This window comes from Enhydra lutris, unplaced genomic scaffold (genome assembly GCF_002288905.1).
Source record: "Enhydra lutris kenyoni isolate GAN:26980312 unplaced genomic scaffold, ASM228890v2 scaffoldscaffold24, whole genome shotgun sequence".
NCBI lineage: Eukaryota > Metazoa > Chordata > Mammalia > Carnivora > Mustelidae > Enhydra > Enhydra lutris.
The window spans coordinates 23446594-23466583 of NW_019154108.1; the positions used below are offsets into that span (position 1 = coordinate 23446594).

At 38.8% G+C, this 19990-nt stretch overlaps 1 protein-coding gene across 7 annotated transcripts in view; it reads left to right on the forward strand.

Annotated features, from left to right (window-relative positions):
• Window positions 1-19990, forward strand: part of LOC111150736 (ABL proto-oncogene 2, non-receptor tyrosine kinase) — a 111464-nt gene that overhangs the window by 77536 nt on the left and 13938 nt on the right. For 2 of the 7 annotated variants that reach the window (XM_022508306.1, XM_022508309.1), the window contains exons 1-4: window positions 5504-5621; window positions 11075-11137; window positions 12345-12515; window positions 17013-17308. In XM_022508306.1, coding sequence (XP_022364014.1) covers window positions 5504-5621; window positions 11075-11137; window positions 12345-12515; window positions 17013-17308 — 648 coding nt within the window. Of the gene's footprint in view, window positions 1-5503; window positions 5622-11074; window positions 11138-12344; window positions 12516-17012; window positions 17309-19990 lie in introns of those variants that run through there. The other 5 variants (XM_022508304.1, XM_022508308.1, XM_022508307.1 and 2 more) reach the window with 3 other exon arrangements.

A 19990-nucleotide genomic window follows, 5' to 3' on the forward strand; every position in this document is an offset into this window, starting at 1 on the left:
AAGCATTTATCTACAGGGTTTTGTTTGAATGTAAGTTTTCATTTCTCCAGGACAAATGCTTAGGTGTGGTATTGCTGGATCATATACCTGATGTTTTACAAGAAATTGCCAGATTGCTTTCTAGAGTGGCTGTGCCATTTGGCATTCCACCCAGCAACTTAGGAGAGTTCCAGTTGGCTTATATCTGTAGTATTACTAGTATTTTTAAGTTAGTCACTCTAAATAACGCATCTGTAGTGGTATCTCATTGTGGTTTTGCATTTTTAAATGATTGCTGATGTTGAACATCTTATTTGTTATCCTCTATTTGTTGAAGAGAATTTTTATCCATTTTTTTAATTGGTTTGTTTTAATACTGTTGAGTTTGAGAGTTCTTGATACATCCTTTGTCAGAAAATATAACTTGCAAATATTTTCTCCTATCCATGGCTTATCATTTGATTCTCTTAATGATACATTTCAGAGGACAAAAGTCTGAATTTGTTTTTTACTTTTGTGCTTTAAGAAAAATAGCTTTATTAAGCTATGATTTACATTTCATAAAACTTAAGTTTTAAAAGATATATAATTCAGTGATTTTTTTGAAAAATGTACATAGTTTTGTAACTCTCACCACAGTCTACTTTTAGGATATTTCCATCACCAAAAATGTTCCTTGTACTATTTTATAGTCAGTCAGCATTCCTGCTCTAGTCCCAGGTAATCACTAATTTGCTTTCTGTCTCTATATACATGCTCTTTTGGGGTATTTCATATGAATGGAATCATGCAACATGTAGACTTTAAATCTGGCCCTTTTCCCCATAGCATAATGTTTTTAATGCTTTATGAAATACAGATCCACCCACTTAAGGTGTATGATTAAATGGTTTTAGTATATTCAAAGTTCTTCAACCATCAGTACAATTTACTCTTAAATAATATTTTCATCACTCCCGGGGTACCTGGGTGGCTCAGTGGGTTAAAGCCTCTGCCTTCAGCTCTGGTTGTGATCCCAGGGTCCTGGGATCGAGCCCCACGTCGGGCTCTCTGCTCTGCAGGGAGCCTGCTTCCTCCTCTCTCTCTGCCTGCCTCTCTGCCTACTTGTGATTTCTGTCTGTCAAATAAATAATTCTTTAAAAAAAAATATTTTCATAACCCCCCCCAAAAGAAACCCCATAGCCTTTAGCAATCATTCTGTATTCCTCCCCACATCCCAATCCTAGGCTACCACTAATCTACTTTCTGTCTTACGGATTTACCAATTCTAAACCTTTCGTCTAAATGGAATCACACCAACATGTGTTCATTTTGACTGGCTTCTTTCACTTGACATGTTTTCATGGTTCATATATGTTACAGCATGTATTAGTATTTCCCTTTTCTTTTGCTGAGCTGTTTTATTTATCCATTCATTAACTGATGGGACATTTTGGTTGTTTCTACTTTTGGCTATTATTAGTAATGCTATGAAGGTTCATATGCAGGTTTGTCTGTGGACATATGTTTTCATCCTTTTATTTTTAACCTACTTCCATGGTTATATTTGAAGTGAGTTTCTTTTAGATAGCCTGTAGTTTTATCATACATATCTATTATGACAAACTAGCTTATAATTATATTTAGATCATTTTCATTTAATGTTAACCATTATATGTTTGGATTTCGGTCTACAATTTTTTTTTTTCTGTTACTTCTTCTCTTTGCCCCTTTCTGCTTTCTCTTGGATTATTAACATGTCTTTTTAATATACCATATCACTTACCTGTAGTTTCTGGCTGTATCTATTTGGATAGGTTTTTCTGTAGTTGCTATAGGGATTTCAGTATACATATTGAACTTTTCACACTACTTAAATTCAGTATTTTGCCACCTCAAGTGAAATATGGGAAACTTGCCATCATACAGATTTTTCTTTTCACTGTGTTATGTAGTCATCATATATCTACATGCATTGAAAAGTCCCTACAGATGGCGTTACACTGTATGCTGTATGTCTGTACCCTCCCCCTCCTCCTCCTCCTCCTCCTTTCTCTCCCCCTCCCCTCCTTTATAAATCCTTATAAAGATTTTATTTATTTATTAGAGAGAGAGAGAGAGAAAGAGAGAGAATGAGCAGGGAAGGAGTAAAGAGAGAGGAGCAGAGGGAGAGAGAGAAGCAGACTCCTCCTGAGCAGGGAGCCTGACATGGGCTTAATCCCTGGGATCATGACCTGAGCCAAAGGCAGACTCTTAACTAACTGAGCCACCCAAGCACCCCTCACCTTCTATAAAGTAGTGAAATTCCTCCCCTCTCCAACCCATTATCTTCATCTGTTACGGACTTTATTTCTTGCCTAGCACCTGATATTTCCTGCCTAGTGAAGTGCTTTGCACATAGTAGCCACTCAAGAAATAATTGGCTGAATGAATGAAACATGCAGATTAAAAGGGCCAAATGCAAAGGTATCAATGTTATTTTAATGATATAACAAATGGGGCTGTAGAAGTGGGTGATGTGCTGTTGTCTTTTTATTTATATATTGTTTCCAAATTTTCTATAATAAGCATGTGTTACTTTCATAAACTGAAAACAAAGAATTTTAAAAATAAGAACTTGTCTTTCTAATAGTTTTGTTGAGTTTAATCTTAGGTTTCATATATCATTTTTGGTGATTAGTTTTGCATGTGTTCTTTTTCATTTTATTTAAAATGTTTAAAAGTTATTAGATAGTTTAGATAGTTAAAAGCAGCATAGAATCACAAAAGTATTTTCTTTATATTATACTTTTGTAGTGTCTTAATTTTTCTAGTTTTCTGAGTTGTAGCTATTAATTATTAGTAATTTGAAGAGCAGATTTTCTGGCTAAATAGTAAATTATGTGGTATGGAATATAGGTGTGTATAGAATATGGATTATGGAGCTCCTTTCTGTTATATATTTTTAAAGATATTATTTATTTATTGACAGAGAGAGATCACAAATAGGCAGGCAGAGAGAGAGGGGGAAGCAGGTTCCTCATTGAGTAGAGAGCCTGATTCGGGGCTCTATCCCAGGACCCCGAGATCATGACCCTAGCCGAAGGCAGAGGCTTAACCCACTGAGCCACCCCGTTGCCCCTTTTTGTTATATTTTTAAAGATTACCTAGGGAAGGAGAAATTCAACCTGGTATTTGAAACACTGAGTCATTAATTGAAGTAACTATTAGTTATTTAACTCTTGCTTTTCCCATGATGTTAACAATACTGGCTTTATAAAAGGTTAATTTCATTGAAAGTATAAGCCTTAATTTTTTAAGCTCTTAGTAATTCAGACACAGTCTTTTTTTAAGGTTACATTATAATTTTGTTTCAGCTTTACAAAACACTGTTTCAGTCCTGGTATATTACAATTTCACCCTGTTTCTGTTATGGACCTGAAACCTAGCATGGTGGCTAGTACATGGTAGGTGCTTATTAAATATTGATCAATGAGTGTTCTTAACTATATAGTTAGAAACACTTTAAAAAAAAAAAAGATTTTATTCTTTTTTGAGAGAGAGTAAAGCAGGGGTGAGAGGCAGAGGGAGAAGGAGAAGCAGACTTCCTGCTGAGCAGGGAGCCTGATGGGGGACTTGATCCCAGGACCCTGCGGTCATGACCTGAGCCAAAGGCAGATGCTCAGCTGACTGAGCCACCCAGGCACCCAGTTAGACACATTCTTGTGTTATTTTTGTAGATAATGCCACTAAATAATTTAGTGTACTATTTGCAGATTTTCTAGTTTAATTCTCAACAGGGTACTCTCATCTCAGATTTTTACATTTTATTTAACTTTGTTCCTATATATTAATAAAGATTTGCTTTTTCAAGTTTTAACATTCAGAAATTTTCAACACTGTCATGACATGTTTTTATTTTTCAAAAAAATTATTTTTATTTTGTTTGTTTATTTATTTTATTTTGTTTAAGTTTATTATTTTGTTTAAGTTTATTTAAGTAATCTCTACATCCAGTGTGGGTTCAAACTCACCACCTGAAATCAAGATGCCTCTTTTGGGGCACCTGGATGGCACAGGCAGTTAAGTGTCAGACTCTTGGTTTCAGCTCGGGTGGGTTCTTAGGACCTTGTTGTCTGTTAGTCAGGGTCATGAGATAAAAAGCCCTGCCTCCAGCTCCACACTCCCGCGAGTAGCATGGAGTCTGCTTGAGATTTCCTCTCCCTCTGCCCCTCCTGCTCATGCTAGCTCTTTCTCCAATGGATAAATAAATCTTTAAAAAAAAAAAAAAAAGTCACATGCTTTTCCAGCTGAGCCAGCCAGGTGCCCCTAAAATTTTATTTATTTTTTAAATTGAGATATAATTGACATACAATGTTGCATTAGTTTCAGTGATTGAACAAGTTTATATGCTATGCTGTGTTCCCCACAAGTGTAGTTATCTGTCCCACATAGTGCTATCACAGTGCCATTGTTTGTATTCCCTACACTGTAGCTTTCATCCCTGTGACTTACTTATTCCATAACTGGAAACCTGTGTCAGCCACCCATCTCCCCAACCCCCCTCTCCTCTGACAGCCATCAGTTCTCTGTATTTATGGGTCTGTTTCTGCTTTTTGTTTGATTTGTTTGTTTCCTTTTTTAGATTCCACATTTAAATGAAATCATATGATGTTTGTCTTTCTCAGTCTGAAAATTTCACTAATTTCACTTAACGTAATACCCTCTAGGTCTATCTGTGTTGTCTCAGTCATGCTGTATTTTTTTTAAAGATTTTTTTTTTTTTTTGCCAGAGATCACAAGTAGGCAGAGCAGCAGGCGGGGGGGGGGGGGGGGGGGGGATGCTGGCCCCCCACTGAGCAGAGAGCCCAATGCAAGGGCTTGATCCCAGGATCCTGAGATCATGACCTGAGCCGGAGGCAGAGGCTTATTAACCCACTGAGCCACCCAGGTGCTCCTTTATGCCATATTTTTAACTGTATTAAGCTGTAGAGCCAAAATGTTAGTGAAGGCAGTTATTTCCTGGCTTCTGTGCTCATGAATCAGATTGTAACTATTTCTTTGACTTTGGAGTTGTGGTTACTTGAACTAATTTAAGCGACGCAAAAGATGAGTCTCCTTAGGGCGTTTCCTCTTTTAAAAGTATATTTGGTGTTTTATTGTAAACCGGTTTTCTCCAAGGAAACTTTTCTCTACAGCTTACATCATCATCCATTTAGGAACAAAATCCCATCTATATATACTGATCCCTACATATTTTATTATTTGTTACTCTTATGTGTGTTGGTTTTTATTTTACTTTTTTTTTTTTTCCCTTCAAAACATTCCCAGAGGTTCTTCTGAATAACCCTGTTGTGACTCAGTCTTTGCTGATTACTAGACATTTTCCTTTAGGTTACTCTCCACCCACTTTGGGACTTGTAAATGCTTGCCCTCCTATTGGTTCCCTGTGGCCACTGAGTACATGAGTAAATGCCACATGCATGTGGTATGTCTTGTCAGGGAGTGGAATTCTAAGACTTCCTCTACATAGAACAGTTTAACTTTTGTGCTTCTGGTCAGAGGAATGGTCCTTGGAACAGTCCTGCTTTCGCCCAATAGTTATGGCAGGGATCAGGACACGTCTCCGCTTTGCTGCCTGTGCAGTAGTGAGGCCTCAGACACTGCCGTACCCAACTTGACAGGTATGGTTCAGAGGTGATAGCTTGGGCGGGGTGTGGAGATTTCAGAAAAATTCTCTCTGCTGTTAACTGTCCTCATTGTTGGCCAGGGAAGTTTTATGTGCTTTGTTTCTGGTATTTCAGAAGTAGGGTCTCAGTAAGTACTCACTGAAAGAAAGAATAGTGAATAATATGTAATATTTTGTGATGTTAAGATATGTCTTGCTTGATATGAAGAACTTAAGCTATATTGAGAGCTGTTGAATGATTTATCCAACTACCTTACATAGTTGTTAAAAGAGATATTAAAAAGTAGTAGCTTCTTAGAGAATAAGCAATCAGATAAAGTAGAATTCTGGCGAGATACAGATTTGTAAATGCTTGGAAATAAATGCCTCAAGTGAAAAATTTTTGTATTTAATTCTCCAGTTACTTTCCTGATGAATTTCTAATTAAAATGATAAAAGTTATTGAATGACTAATTGGTGAAAGTGTTTTTTAATAAAATTAAACATTAAATTTAGGAATTGTCTCTGAATTTGAGTCTGAGTCTTATTCTGGATTTTAACTTCTTTAATCCTGATAATTTACTTTGTACCAACTGCTGTTTCTATGTTTTTGCCTTATTTTTATTGTCTTCTGCAAGTCTTTCAGATAAAAGTAATAAAATTACCTTTACTTAATAGTCATATTTCTGCTAGCTGGGTCCTGTGTTGCATAGGTGAAAATCAAGTCTATTGTCTCATCTTAAGTCCATGATTACCTCGGTAATAGTGATTAATGAAAGATCAACCCGCTAAGGCACCTAATATATAGTAGTCACTTCACATTGTTTTTTAAAAAAAAAACAAAAAGAAAAACAAAAACAAAAAAGAACCAAAAACCCATTCCTAACTTTCACGGTTGGATTTGTGAGGGCACAGTGCATCTGAATCATCCAGCTGTGTCTGTTTTAAGCCGATGAGTAAAGTGGCATAGACTAGACCCACTGAATAACATGGTGACATTTACCTGCCCTTCCTATGGGTTTTTTGTTTGTTTGTTTTTGCCCTTATTCCTTAGCTTGTTCTCCTGCATTTAGTTCTTTAACTCTTCATGATTTAATACATGTTCATTCTTGGTCTTAGGAAAATGTTAGGATGTTTTTTGTCTTCAGAACATTTTCCCTTTTGTTTGGTGCTAGCGGATAGGATGGTGTTTAAGTGGATATCCTGTGCAGACTGATTGTACAGGAAATTGACCCTTAGTTCTATGAGAACAAAAGCATGAGTGGGAAGAAAGAAGAAAGGAAGGAAATAAGATCTTTGACTTGACCAAAAAGATCATAGAAGCAGAGATGGGAAGAAAGGGAGTGGGAAATGAAAAGGATTGTTTTCCAAGTCATGGTTCTTTTAGTACTTTGGCTTCAAAAATTACTTTTATCCTGTATTTATTTTTTGTATATTTGATAAATGCGCAGTATTGTTTGGCCTATAATAATCTTTTTAAGTTTACATAAAATTGTCATTGCCTTTTTTTTGTTTTTTAAGATTTTACTTACTTATTTGACACAGAGCGAGATCATAAGTAGGCAGAGAGGCAGGTAGAGAGAGAGGGGAAGCAGGCTCCCTGCTGAGCAGAAAAGCCTGACATGGGGCTCGATCCTAGGACCCTGAGACCATGACCCAAGCCAAAGGCAGAGGCTTTTTTAGTTTATTTGACGGAGAGAGATCACAGGTAGGCAGAGAGGCAGGAAGAGAGAGAGGGGGAAGCAGGCTCCATGCTGAGCAGAGAGCCCAATGCGGGACTCGATCCCAGGACCCTGAGATCATGACCTGAACCGAAGGCAGAGGCTTAACCCACTGAGCCACCCACGCGCCCCTGCCTTTTTTCAAATAATGTGGTTTTTAAGCTGAACTTGCCTTTAACAAACCTTCTTTGAGCTGATGGAGCTTGTCTCCAGGTCAGATGAATCAAATGTTGTGGACATGTCCTTACGCGTTGACAGCCTGTCAGCTATGTCATCAGTGCACAATTCCTGCTCATCTAATTTAAATGCTTTCTCTTCTCTGAAACCTTTTGTGATCCAGAGTTTTGTTTTCTATCCTGTCCTCTCATAGCACTACAGCATGTGAATATAACACTACACATGATTCGTTATTCAACAAATGTTTTTTGAGAGACTCTTACATACATGCACTATTCTGGGTGCTTGGAATTTATCAGTGAACAAAGCAGGCAAAAATCCTTGTCTTCATAAAATTGATATTCTAGTTGGGGGGAGTTAGGTAATATACACGAATATAATAAGTAAATTATATCGTTTGCGGTAGTAAGAGCTATGGAGAGGACTAGGGAAGGAGACATGGGGGGAGGTGGGAGTGGTGTCAGGAATAGCCACATTTTAAAATAGGATAGTCAGAATGCTGTACCAGGAGGGACACACTTGAGTGAAGTGTCATGTGAGTGTCTTGGGGAAGGAATGTTTTAGAAGAAATAGCCAGTACAAACGCCCTGAGGCAGGAGCGTGCCTGCCTTGTTCAGGTAATCGCAGGGAGGCCAGTATCCAGAATGAGGTAAACCAGGGGAGGAGTATAGACAAATATGGGCCAGACAAGTTGTGAAGAGCCTTGTAGGCCCTTGCAAGCCTTCTTTTTACTCTATGGTAGGGAACCATCAAAGAGTTTGAGCAGAGGAGTAACACGATCTGACTTTTATGCTTTAAAAACTGGCGGTGTGTTGAGAATAGACAGAGAACAAGGCTAGAAGTGTGGAAATCAAGAGTGTGGTGAAGCCCAGGAGAGAGATGATGGTGGTAACAGGGTAGTAGTGGTGAAGGGCGTGAGACATGAATAGATTCTGGGTATGTTTTTGTTTTGTTTTGTTTTGTTTTGTTTTTTCTGGGTATGTTTTTGAAGGCAATGCCAATAAGGTTTCCTTACAGATTAGATGTAGTATGTGAGTGCAGAAAAGGAGTCTTGAGGGGCACCTGGGTGGCTCAGTCAGTTAAGTGGCTTCTTTCGGCTCAGGTCATGATCCCAGGATCCTGGGATTGAGCCCCATGTCGAACTCTGCTCAGCGGAGAGCCTGCTTCTCCCTTTCCCTCTTTCGGCCGCTCTGCCTGCTTGTGATCTCTGTCAGATAAATAAATAAAATCTTAAAAAAAAAGAGTCCTGAGTGATTCTAAGGATTTTACTTTTGGTCCCCACACCCAGCCGTATTGATATAATGGACATTTTGCATAAGTTTAAGGTGTACAGTGTGTTGATTTGATACTTAGGTATTTCATAATGATTACCACCACAGCATTAGCTAATACCTGCATCACATCACATAATTACTTATTTTTTTGTGGTAAGAACATTTAATATCTACTCTAGCAATTTTCAAGTAGATAATACAGTATTATTAACTATAATCACTGTGGTATATGTTAGATGCCCAGAACTTACTCATCTTATAGCTAGCTTTTTAAAAATAAGTTGTATATTTATTTTTCTTAAGAAATTCTTTTATTATGTTCAGTTAGCTAACATATATTATTAGGTTTTTAAAATTTTTAAATTTTATTTATTTGACACAGAGAGAGATCACAAGTAGGCAGAAAGGCAGGCAGAGAGAGAGAGAGGGAAGCAGGCTCCCTGCTGAGCAGAGAGCCCGATGCGGGGCTCGATCCCAGGACCCTGAGATCATGATCTGAGCTGAAGGCAGAGGCTTAACCCACTGAGCCACCCAGGTGCCCCCATTAGTTTTTTTTTTTTTTTTTTTTTTTTTTAAAGATTATATTTGTTAGAGAGAGAGAGAGGCAGACAGAAGGAGAAACAGGCTCCCTGTGAGCAAGGAGCCCAGTGTGGGACTCTATCCTAGGACCTTGGGACCATGACCCCAGCCAAAGGCAGATGCTTAATCAACTGGCCACCCAGGCATCCCTTATAGCGAGAAGTTTGTATTTAAACTTCAAGGTTTTTGGCCTGAGCAGCTGAGAAGAGGAAATTGCCGTTAAGTGAGATATGGGGAATTGTGGGAGAGAAGCAGATTTGGGGACAGAACAGAGAGTGTTTTTTTCTAAGTCCAAATAGTGTTATTAGTGATTTATAATTTTTATATTTGGAAACTCAGAATGATGACGTATAGTAGATGTTCTCTAAAATTATTAGATTTGTAAACCTTAAGTGTTCATATATTGGGTTTCACAAAGTAAGGTATAATTGTATGGCGTTGCTGGTTTTGGTCTGCTAGGATTTAAGAGTTGGCTTCAATATCTGCTTAATTATTGTTTCTAACTTTGTCAGTGATAGTACAGAAGTTCTTAGTACCCTTGATTTTTGTTCTTGTATAACCTCAAACAAGGGGGACTTCTGTTGAAAAGAAGAAAATGTTCTTGAACTATTCGATAATCATTAAACAGGGTAATAATCACAAAACATTATAATGTTAAACACCATCATTGACAAGAAACATTTATTAATGAGGATCATGTGATACTCAGTATAGAATCTAATATATATTACAAATATTCTCTATACTTTCTGGCAGCCTTTTTTTTTCATTTTAATAAAAGATTGGCATTTTGTAGTCTCATGGAAATTCTGCTAGAGTGGATATTTTCTCAAGCATAAGGAAAAACAGTACATGTGACTTATTTGGAGGATGTTTCATAGAATATGGTGTTTTGTTTGGTAATCCTAACTGGTTATCTTAATACATAATACAGCTGATTCCATTTCCATTCCTTGTAACTGCATTTAAACAAGGAGCATCTGATTCACATTAACTTTTCAGGGCATCTGGGCATACCTTCAGATTTGTTATAATTTTTTTTTTTTTTTAAGATTTTATTTATTTGGCAAAGAGAGGGAACACAAGCACGGGGAGTGGGAGAGGGAGAAGAAGCAGGCTTTCCGCTGAGCAGGGAGCCTGATGTAGGGTTTGATCCCAGTACCCTGGGATCATGACCTGAGCCAAATGCAGGCGCTTAACGACTGAGCCACCCAGGCGCCCCAGTCATAATATTCTTAATGTGAAACAAAATTTAATTAGCTCTGAAACTGTAAAGATACATTCTGTTTAAGAGGAGGAAGGAATGTGATGAAGTGAACTCTAAAACTATTAGGAAAATTATGATCCATCCTACCGCAGGAATGTCTGTAGACTGTTATGAAGCCATTTTTAAAACAAGTTAATTCTGTTTTAAGATTAAAATACATCTCACTGAGTGTTACAAAATGAGGAGACGTGAGCCAGTCAAAAGAAGGGTGGGTTGAGATCCTATTCCATGTAGCCAGGACTACGTGAGCAAAGGCACAAAAAAGCAGGAAGCATCCTGGTGTGTGTTAAAGTTTAGAATTTGAAGTTTGGAGAGGGGAAGGTAACCTCGAGAAGTAGGTAGAGACCTGATCATAAAAGACCTTGAAGGCAATTAAAGAGATTTTAGCTTGATGGTGAACTATTCAAGAATTTTAAGAAGAGTGACCTGGTCAAATTTTTGTTTTAAATAGATCACTTTGCCAGCTGTGTGGAGGATGGCTTTGAGGGAGACAAGACTGGAGGCAGTAGTCCAGGTGAGAGATGGTGGGGGTCTGATCTGCGGTGTTGGCAGTAGAGATGGAGAGGAGGGTGTGGGTTTGAAAAGAAATGAAACCACAGATTCAAGGTTTTTCTTCTTCAGATATAGTAAAGTCAATTTTAAATTAAAAATGAGTGCAGGGAGGAGAGAGAGAGATGATAGTAAAGTGTTACATCACAGTAGGTAGTTGGAGAGTGGCAGAGAGCCGCTATGAACAGTTCCTGTGATTGAGAAGATCACTGCTGAAGGCATGGTGTATTTTTTGTGTAAATGACCTGAACTGCAAAAAACAGGTGATCTTTATAGGGATCGCCTATTTGTGTAGTGTGACTACATTTAGGAACCCATAAAGCCTCGAGGTAAAAAAACTAGGTCTTAGAAGGCTTCAACCATTACACATTGTAGATACTCAAATGGCTATTGCTGGTGATATTTTCTAGAGCCGTCAATTAAGTTCTCAAAATATTTTTAAAAATGTACCACCTAGGAAAAGAAAATAAGGTAAAAACTTCTTAAAACAACAGTTGGAAGCTGTTACATTATAGACCGTGCATAGTAATGCAAAGGTATTTTGTAGTGCCAAGAATATTTGTATTAAGCCAAAACATTTTTCCGTTGTTTAACAGATAATTTTAGTATTTTTGTTTTTTTCTGTAAGCACTGTTTCTATAATTTTTCCATATGTAGACAGAGGATCCGGATTTATGCAATATGTACATATTTCTTAAAGTTTCTGTTACCTTTTCCACAATTTGTTTTGTGTGGAGAGAGTCAGTGAAGAAGGGTAGTTTGGGAGGATTTTTAAAACAATTTAAAACCACCACCACCACAAAGTAGCCTATATGTTTTATAAAACGAATTGCCATGTTTTTGAGTGTGGGGTTTTTTCCCCCATTTTGAGAAACCCTGCTTTTTCTATTTATTTCTGATTTTGGTTTGAGTGCATATGAATCACAGCTGAATGCTCATTTGTGATCGCTTCTCTGTCTTGTTGCATTTTCAACAGGTAGACTTCTCTCATGTTTAGGAGACCGTGCCATTTGCTCATTCTTCATGGCTCCATATTACACAGTTCTTTTCCACCCTGGAGCCATCGGTATACACATGCCAGCAGCTAAAATACTATGTATGTACTGAATTAAATGAACTTAATTTAACCGTTGAACTTACTGTGAATTCCTTTCTCTGTTTATGTCTTTCAGAAGCCTTGCACCGCCCCTATGGTTGTGATGTTGAACCCCAGGCACTGAATGAAGCCATCCGGTGGAGCTCCAAGGAGAACTTACTTGGAGCCACTGAGAGCGACCCTAATCTCTTTGTTGCACTTTACGATTTCGTAGCCAGTGGTGATAACACACTCAGCATCACTAAAGGTGAGCTTCACTTTCCAGTTTTCATTAGTGGTTAAGAAATAAAGGGGTCTGTTCTAGATTCTGCCTCTGACCAGATAGGCCCCAATACTTTAGGGTTCATTATCTTGGTTTGGTTTTGTTTTTTAAAAAACCCATGTAAGGGATAATGTCAGTGTGTCTCCTTTATTGGGCCTATTAAGGGTAAAAGGAGATAAAGAACTTTAGAAAAAGCACCACACGGTCTATACCTACACTTTTCTCACTCTCAGGATTCAGTACTCTTTGTAATAGGCCAGCATTCATCTTATATGGCGGTAAGGTTCACTGTACATCCCTTCTAATGGAGCCATGACTAACACGAGTCATTCTGCCAGAGCCGGCTGCTACTGGGAGTGCTGTCCCTGGGCTGACTGCCTGTCTGAGAACAGTACCAGTCCTCATTGTTAGGATTTAGAACTTGTTCCCAGTATGTAAACCAACTGCATCACTAGGTATACTACTTATTATTTTGTTTAGCTGACATTTTCTTTTTTGGTGGGGGGAGCAGGACTTTCAACAAGAAGAAAGTAGTCTAGTGATTCCATATGCCAGTGTGAGTGTCATGTCACATTGTGGACCTGCTTCGAGTAGCACTGGTGGAGACCATCTCTCATCTCTGTTTAAGTGCCTTACTGAAAGGGGTCATAGGAAAGGTTTCTGTTGTAGTAATACTCTCAAGAGAGCAGTAGTTTATTTTGGTAGAAAATTCTTATAAAAGGGAGGATTAAGAATATGACCAAGTAAAATCATTTATTATTAGTGTTTCTGAACAACAACAGAGAATGTGGAACTTTTATGAGAAAGAGCATCTGGCTGGCTCAGTTGGTAGAGTGTGTGACTCTTGATCTTGGGGTCATGAGTTTGAACTCCTCATTGGGTGTAGAAATTACTTAAGAAAAAAAAAAAAAAGAATGAAAGAAAGAAAGAGGCATGGACCATTCTCATTGTGTCCTTGGATTGGAATGCTAATCTTCCTAAGCTTGTTCTTTTGAACCTATGAAAGCCTCCTACTGGAAAAAACATATTTCAGGATAATTTTTTTTAAAGATTTTATTTATTTATTTGTCAGAGAGAGAGAGATCACAAGCAGGAGGAGCGATAGGCAGAGGGAGAAGCAGGCTCCCTGCTGAGCAAGGACACCCACCCCGCCCCGCCAATGCGGGACTTGATCCCAAGACTTTGGGATCATGACCCGAGCCGAACAAAGGCAGATGCTTAGCCAGCTGAGCCACCCAGGCGTCCCAAGGATAATTTTTTTTAATTAAAGATTTTATTTATTTATTTGGCAGAGAGAGAGGAGAGCACAAGCAGGGGGAGTGGCAGGCAGAGGGAGAAGCAGGTTCCCTGCTGAGCAAGAAGCCCAATATGGAACTTGATTCCAGGACTCTGGGATCATGACCTGAACTGAAGGCAGACACTTAAGGACTGAGCCACCCAGGCACCCCTCAGGATAACTTTTAACTTAAATGAAATTGTGCTTTAGGTGATAATTTGTCAGACATATGCCTTTTATTTATAAGGTTCAGAATGAGGTAATAAATGGGAGTGAATATACCAGATTAAGATAGGCCTCCATTCAGGGATTGTTACCTTTTATAGAATTTTTAGGTGCATCTATTTCTAAATCCAGAGCAGAAACCTGTAACTCAAACTGGGGTATAGATGTGTTCCAGAGTGGGTGGGAGACACATACATACATACTTGTGCCAGGAGGTGTCAGAGGCGAAGAAAAAGTAAACATGTGTGATCTCCTAGTTGCAAGTTACTTGAAGGCTTTGGGTAGTTTTTGGGGACGGGATGGTGATAGTATTTGTATGTGTGTGAGGTTTATGTATCAGGGGAAAATTTTACACAAAGTTTTAGGATAAAACAAAGGATTTCAAAGAATTTTATACTGTGCAGTAGTCTCTTTGGGCTACAACACACTCTTTTACCTTTATTGATACTTCAGGGGAGAAGTTTGTGAAGCAGTGACTCAGAACATTCTTTCCTAGATACACTTTTCATGTCACTGTTTTCCGAGATAGCTCTGTCACCAAGGAAATATCAGTCAAGACTGTCTGTTGCTGCCTCAGTTACCAGTTATGGCAGCTGCTGGTGCAGCTCAAGGGCTGGGATTCTTGTTCTCTCATGGCGAACAGTGATTTGTCTTAAAACCCCTGAAATGGGGGCGCCTGGGTGGCTCAGTCGGTTAAGCCTCTGCCTTCAGCTCAGGTCATGATCCTGGGGTCCTGGGATCGAGCCCTACGTTGGGCTCTCTGCTCAGCAGGGAGCCTGCTTCCCTTCCCTCTCTCTTTGCCTGCCTCTCTGCCTACTTGTGATCTCTCTCTCTGTCAAATAAATAAAATCTTAAAAAAAAAAAACAAAAAAACCTGAAATGTCGGATTTTTCTATCAGGTTCATACTGATAGAAAGTGATGTCATGCTAAAGCTATCTTACTATTTTAAAGGACAAGCAAATGTATTTGAAAAATAACGATTCTTACTTTACTTCCTTCTTTGAAGATTGTTTTTTGCTTGAATTAAAAAATAAGAGTTCTCCCAACATTCCTGTCAGTAGAACCGATGTGTACATCCCCATTAGTCAGACTCATCAATTTCCATGGTACTCACAACTTCCAGAGTAGGAAATTCTCCTAACTTCCAAAAGAGAGGAAAACAAAAACCTAGGATTTTTTACTGTATCCTACTTATGATGACTTGCTGTTACCAGAAACAACGATACACTTGATGTTTACGTTTTCTGGTTTTTGTGGTACAACAGGAAAGCTACATCGGAACGAGTTTTATTTAGCTTTTCTAGTAGCATTGAGTTTTTTGTTTTCCTGCAGATACGGCTGGGGAGTATTTTGCTGCGTACTGGTGCATTTCCACAGCCACAGGACACACAGTCCTATCTGTCCCTCTATACATATGTATATTGTATCAGTACATACTCCTAGGTTTTTGTCATTAAATGTCTCACATCCAGGTGTCAATGGTGAGGGAGTGATAAAGTTATCCTATGGAAAACATTTCTGTGGGTTGCTGGGAAAATTTGATGACTGCCAGAATAATGATTTTGAGCTTTTCCTCGGTGGCCTATGTCTGACAGCTAGTGGGCCATATGATTTTAATTGGTTTGGTTTTCTTCTGCCGACACTGAGAAGTAGGTGTGAACTCTGTAGGAAGGTGTGCATCTCTCAGAGATAGGGGCCCAAGGCCTTTTCCACAGTCTCCCCACCACCCCTGCAAAAAAGGTTTAAGTTATTAGTTATTACTAATGATACCTATCACCTTTCCTGTTTTGTCTGAGTTGCACGTTTAGGGGCAAAATGTATATTAGTGAGTTTAAAGTTCACAACTTTAACAGAAATCAAGGGTATTGACGTCGATAGCAAAGCAAAGGCATTCTGAGTAACTTGTCTTAGGTTCCAGCTTCAGTGTCAGCTTCCCTTCCCACACACTAATTTTAGAGGAATGAATAGGACTGACTCATATTCTTGGGAAATGGGAGGGAAGTTGGGAAACTATAACTGTTAAAACTTGAGTCCTGGAATGTGCTTTGGGAGTTCTACCTGCCCAGCACCCCCCAGCAGTTTTTGTTCTGAAAGCATTGCTCAAAGCCCTTTGGTCTGCTTCTGTTTTGTCTTGTTTTCTTATTTATTTTTTTGTTTTTTTACATAAATGGTTTTTTGCCTCGGTGCCAACTGAAATTTAGAAGTAACTTTGTATTTCATGATTCTCATACCAAAGCCTTGATTGTTACTAACATTGAACCATATATAAGATATATTCCTTGACAGACTGTTATATGAGAAAAAAAAACGAATTATTTTTGAGGGGTGAGGCTGTGCCATTTTCCATTTCTTTCTTTCTTTTTTTTTTTTTTAACTGAAGTACAGTTGACACACAATATTACATTACTTTCAGGTATACAACATAGTAATTTATTCTAAACGTTATGCTGTGCTCACCACAAGTGTAGCTACCATCTATCATTACACAGTGCTGTTATAATACCATCAGCTATATTCTCTATGCTGCTGTACCTTTTATCCTGGTGATTTATTCATTCTCTAAAGGGCTTTAAGCCTGTATCTCCTACTCCTCTTAGCCCATTTTGCCCATTGCCCCTCCCTCTCCCCTCTGGCAACCATCAGTCTTCTCTGTATTTATGGGTCCATAACCTTTCTATCGTTGTATGCCACTGTACTATACCACACATGGGTTTGCATGAAGACGTTTTTTTAGTTGGTGTAAAAGCCATTAGTAAATGTGAGCAGGTTATTTCTAACTATGCTGCTTCTGTTTAAGCTACACGCTAAAGAGGTCAATCAGGATATGATGAACAGCCAAGTTTGTTTTCATTAATTTTTTAAAAAAACGATGGCATAGGAATTCCTGATTGATTTTTCACTGAGTTTGACAGTAGACTGCTCCTGCTTGAGATAAAGTCCTAACACCTTCTCTTTTCTTCTCTGATGACTTCATGGCTAGGTGAAAAGCTTCGAGTCCTTGGTTATAACCAGAATGGTGAGTGGAGTGAAGTTCGCTCCAAGAATGGACAAGGTTGGGTGCCAAGCAACTACATCACCCCAGTGAACAGCTTGGAAAAACATTCCTGGTACCATGGACCCGTGTCACGCAGTGCAGCGGAGTATCTACTCAGCAGTCTAATCAATGGCAGTTTCCTGGTGCGAGAAAGTGAGAGCAGCCCTGGGCAGCTGTCGATCTCGCTCAGGTACGAGGGGCGTGTATATCACTACAGGATCAATACGACCACAGATGGCAAGGTAAGACGGGCCAGCACTGCCTATAGGTGTGGACTGGTTGTTTTTTCGAAAAAATACTTAGAATGACTAAAGAATATAGTTTTTATGTCAGACATGAAACGAAATAATCACTGATGTGAATTTGGGTTATTTGGCATGTAAAAGCTTACTTTTTTCAAAAGAATATGGTAATGGAATTAAAAACAGTATTACATTAATGGTTTAATGATGAGATAGAATTGAAGGTGAGTGAAGGGAACTGCTATATAAGTTAGTGGTTCTAATCATCATATACAGATAGATACATACACACACACACACACACACACACGTGCATCTAGTACGTTGTACAGAATTGACAAATTAACCCTTTTTATTTTTTTTAAAGATTTTATTTATTTGACAGCGATCACAAGTAGGCAGAGGCAGGCAGAGAGAGAGAGAGAGGGGAAGCAGGCTCCCTGCTGAGCAGAGAGCCTGATGCGGGGTTTGATCCCAGGACCCTGAGATCATGACCTGAGCCGAAGGCAGAGGCTTTAACCCCCTGAGCCACCCAGGTGCCCCAGAATTGGCAAATTAAGCCTTGGATCTTTGAAACTTATAATAATCTCTACCAGAAAGTTTGCAGAGTAAGAATTTGGGCTTCTGAGACTCGGATTGATGGGTAGTATAGATAGATTAGTTGGACATTTAGCAATGTACCTGTTAGACCAGCCGTTGTAGAATGGTAGTGTAAGAATGGAGCTGTTTTACTTTCTGAACTGTGAAGCACAGATTTATGTCCATTCTGTTGAACAGTAAATTACATTGAATCATTTGTTCTTTCCTTCTATGTGATCTGCATAGTAGGGGGAAGCACACGGACTTTGCCAAGAGCAAGCAGACCTGGTTTGCCGGGTAACTCCACCGTTTCTCTTTGTTAACTTTGTGACCTTACTATAAGCCTCAATTTCTCATCCCACTTTATTGGATTGTCATGAGGATTAAATGAAATAATTTCCTTAAAACATAATAGCTGGTACAAAGTAGGAAGTAATTATTCTTTTTCTCTTTTGCATCATCCTACAGACACACTGTGTCCTGATGAAACCACATTGAATCAGATTAAGTGATAATGTAGGAGAGACCTAGCAGCTCTACTTCTGGTTACATACCCAACAGAAATGAGTGCATGTGTGTACAGAAGACATGTCCAGGATGTTTGTAGTCGCATTATTTGTAATAGCCCCAAACTAGAAACACTTAATTGTCTAACAACAGAATGAATTAATAAATTGTGGTATATTCATAAAATAGAATCTCATACAGCAACAAAAAATGAGTGTGGTACTGCTGTGTACGTACATTCTGAGGAAAATCTGTGGTCCGCCTAGTTTCCTGCTTTTGTAAATAAATTTATATCAGAACACAGCCACGTCCGCTTGTTTATGTATTGTCTATGGCTGCCTTCTCATTCTTATAGCAGCTTTGAGTAGTTAGACAGAGGCACCAGGGCCATAAGCCTGAAATATTTACTCTCTGGCTCTCTGCAGAAAAGTTAGTTGACCCATGTCATAGGTGAGTCTCACACCTATGTAAAGTTGAGTGAAAGGGGTTAGTCATTGTTGGGATGGGTGTGAGGGGAGTGGCGAGGGCTGCTGAGGATATGGGATTTCTTCATGATGAAGGCTGATGTAAGTGTTCTGGAGTTACATAGTGGTGATGGTTGGACAACTTTGGGAAAGCCACTGAATTGTATACTTGAAAATGGTGGGCATTATGGTATGTGAATTCTTTCACAATAAAGAAAAGTGGAATGGAAGAAAGCCGGCACAACAGTGCATGTAGTATGATTCCATTTGTGTAAGTTCAGAAGCAGGCAAAGCTATTGTAAGTTGTGAGAAGTCAGGAGAGTGGTTACCTTTGAAGGAGTGAATAGCTTAGCTGGGAGGGTGCTGGTAGTGTTATAATTCTTGGTGTGGGAGAGGTTTATGTGGGTGAGTTCATCTTATAAAAATAATCAATTCTGTATGTAATATGTATCTGTATACAACACAAGTCTCTTTTTCGGAAAACAATAAACAGGTTAGCTCCCACAGGACATAGGGTTCAAAGACTGCTCATCTTTTATACTTTAATTACTTGCCACAAAATAACTACTGTTTTGCTGACAACCCTGAAATAAAATTGTGGCTCTTTTTTTAATGGCCTAGCCACTCAATAGCACATCCTAATTAAGTAAAAATTGTAAGATCCTTAAATACTCTCTTCGTACCAAAAAAAAAAAAAAAAAAAAGCCAGTGGTTCTTAAGTTTTGTTCTGTATAAGATTCTGTGTAAGATTTCATGACCTTTCAGAGACCAGGTCTCCCCTTTCCTACTTAAATCAGAATTTCTGCCTTTATCTTATGAATTTGGGTTTCACAGTCTTGTTGCTTCAACATATTCGAAGACCAGTGATTTTTTTTTAAAAGATTTTATTTATTTATTTGACAGACAGAGATTACAAGTGGGCAGAGAGAGAACGGAGACAGCAGGCTCCCTGCTGAGCAGAGAGCCCGATGTAGGGCTCCATCCCAGGACCCTGGGATTATGACCTGAGCCGAAGGCAGAGGCTTTAACCCGCTGAGCCACCCAGGCACCCCTCGAAGACCAGTGATCTTGATGATCCAGAAAGATAGCTTGGAAATCCCATTCCCCCCACTCTGCCTGGGAAGAGTGGTGT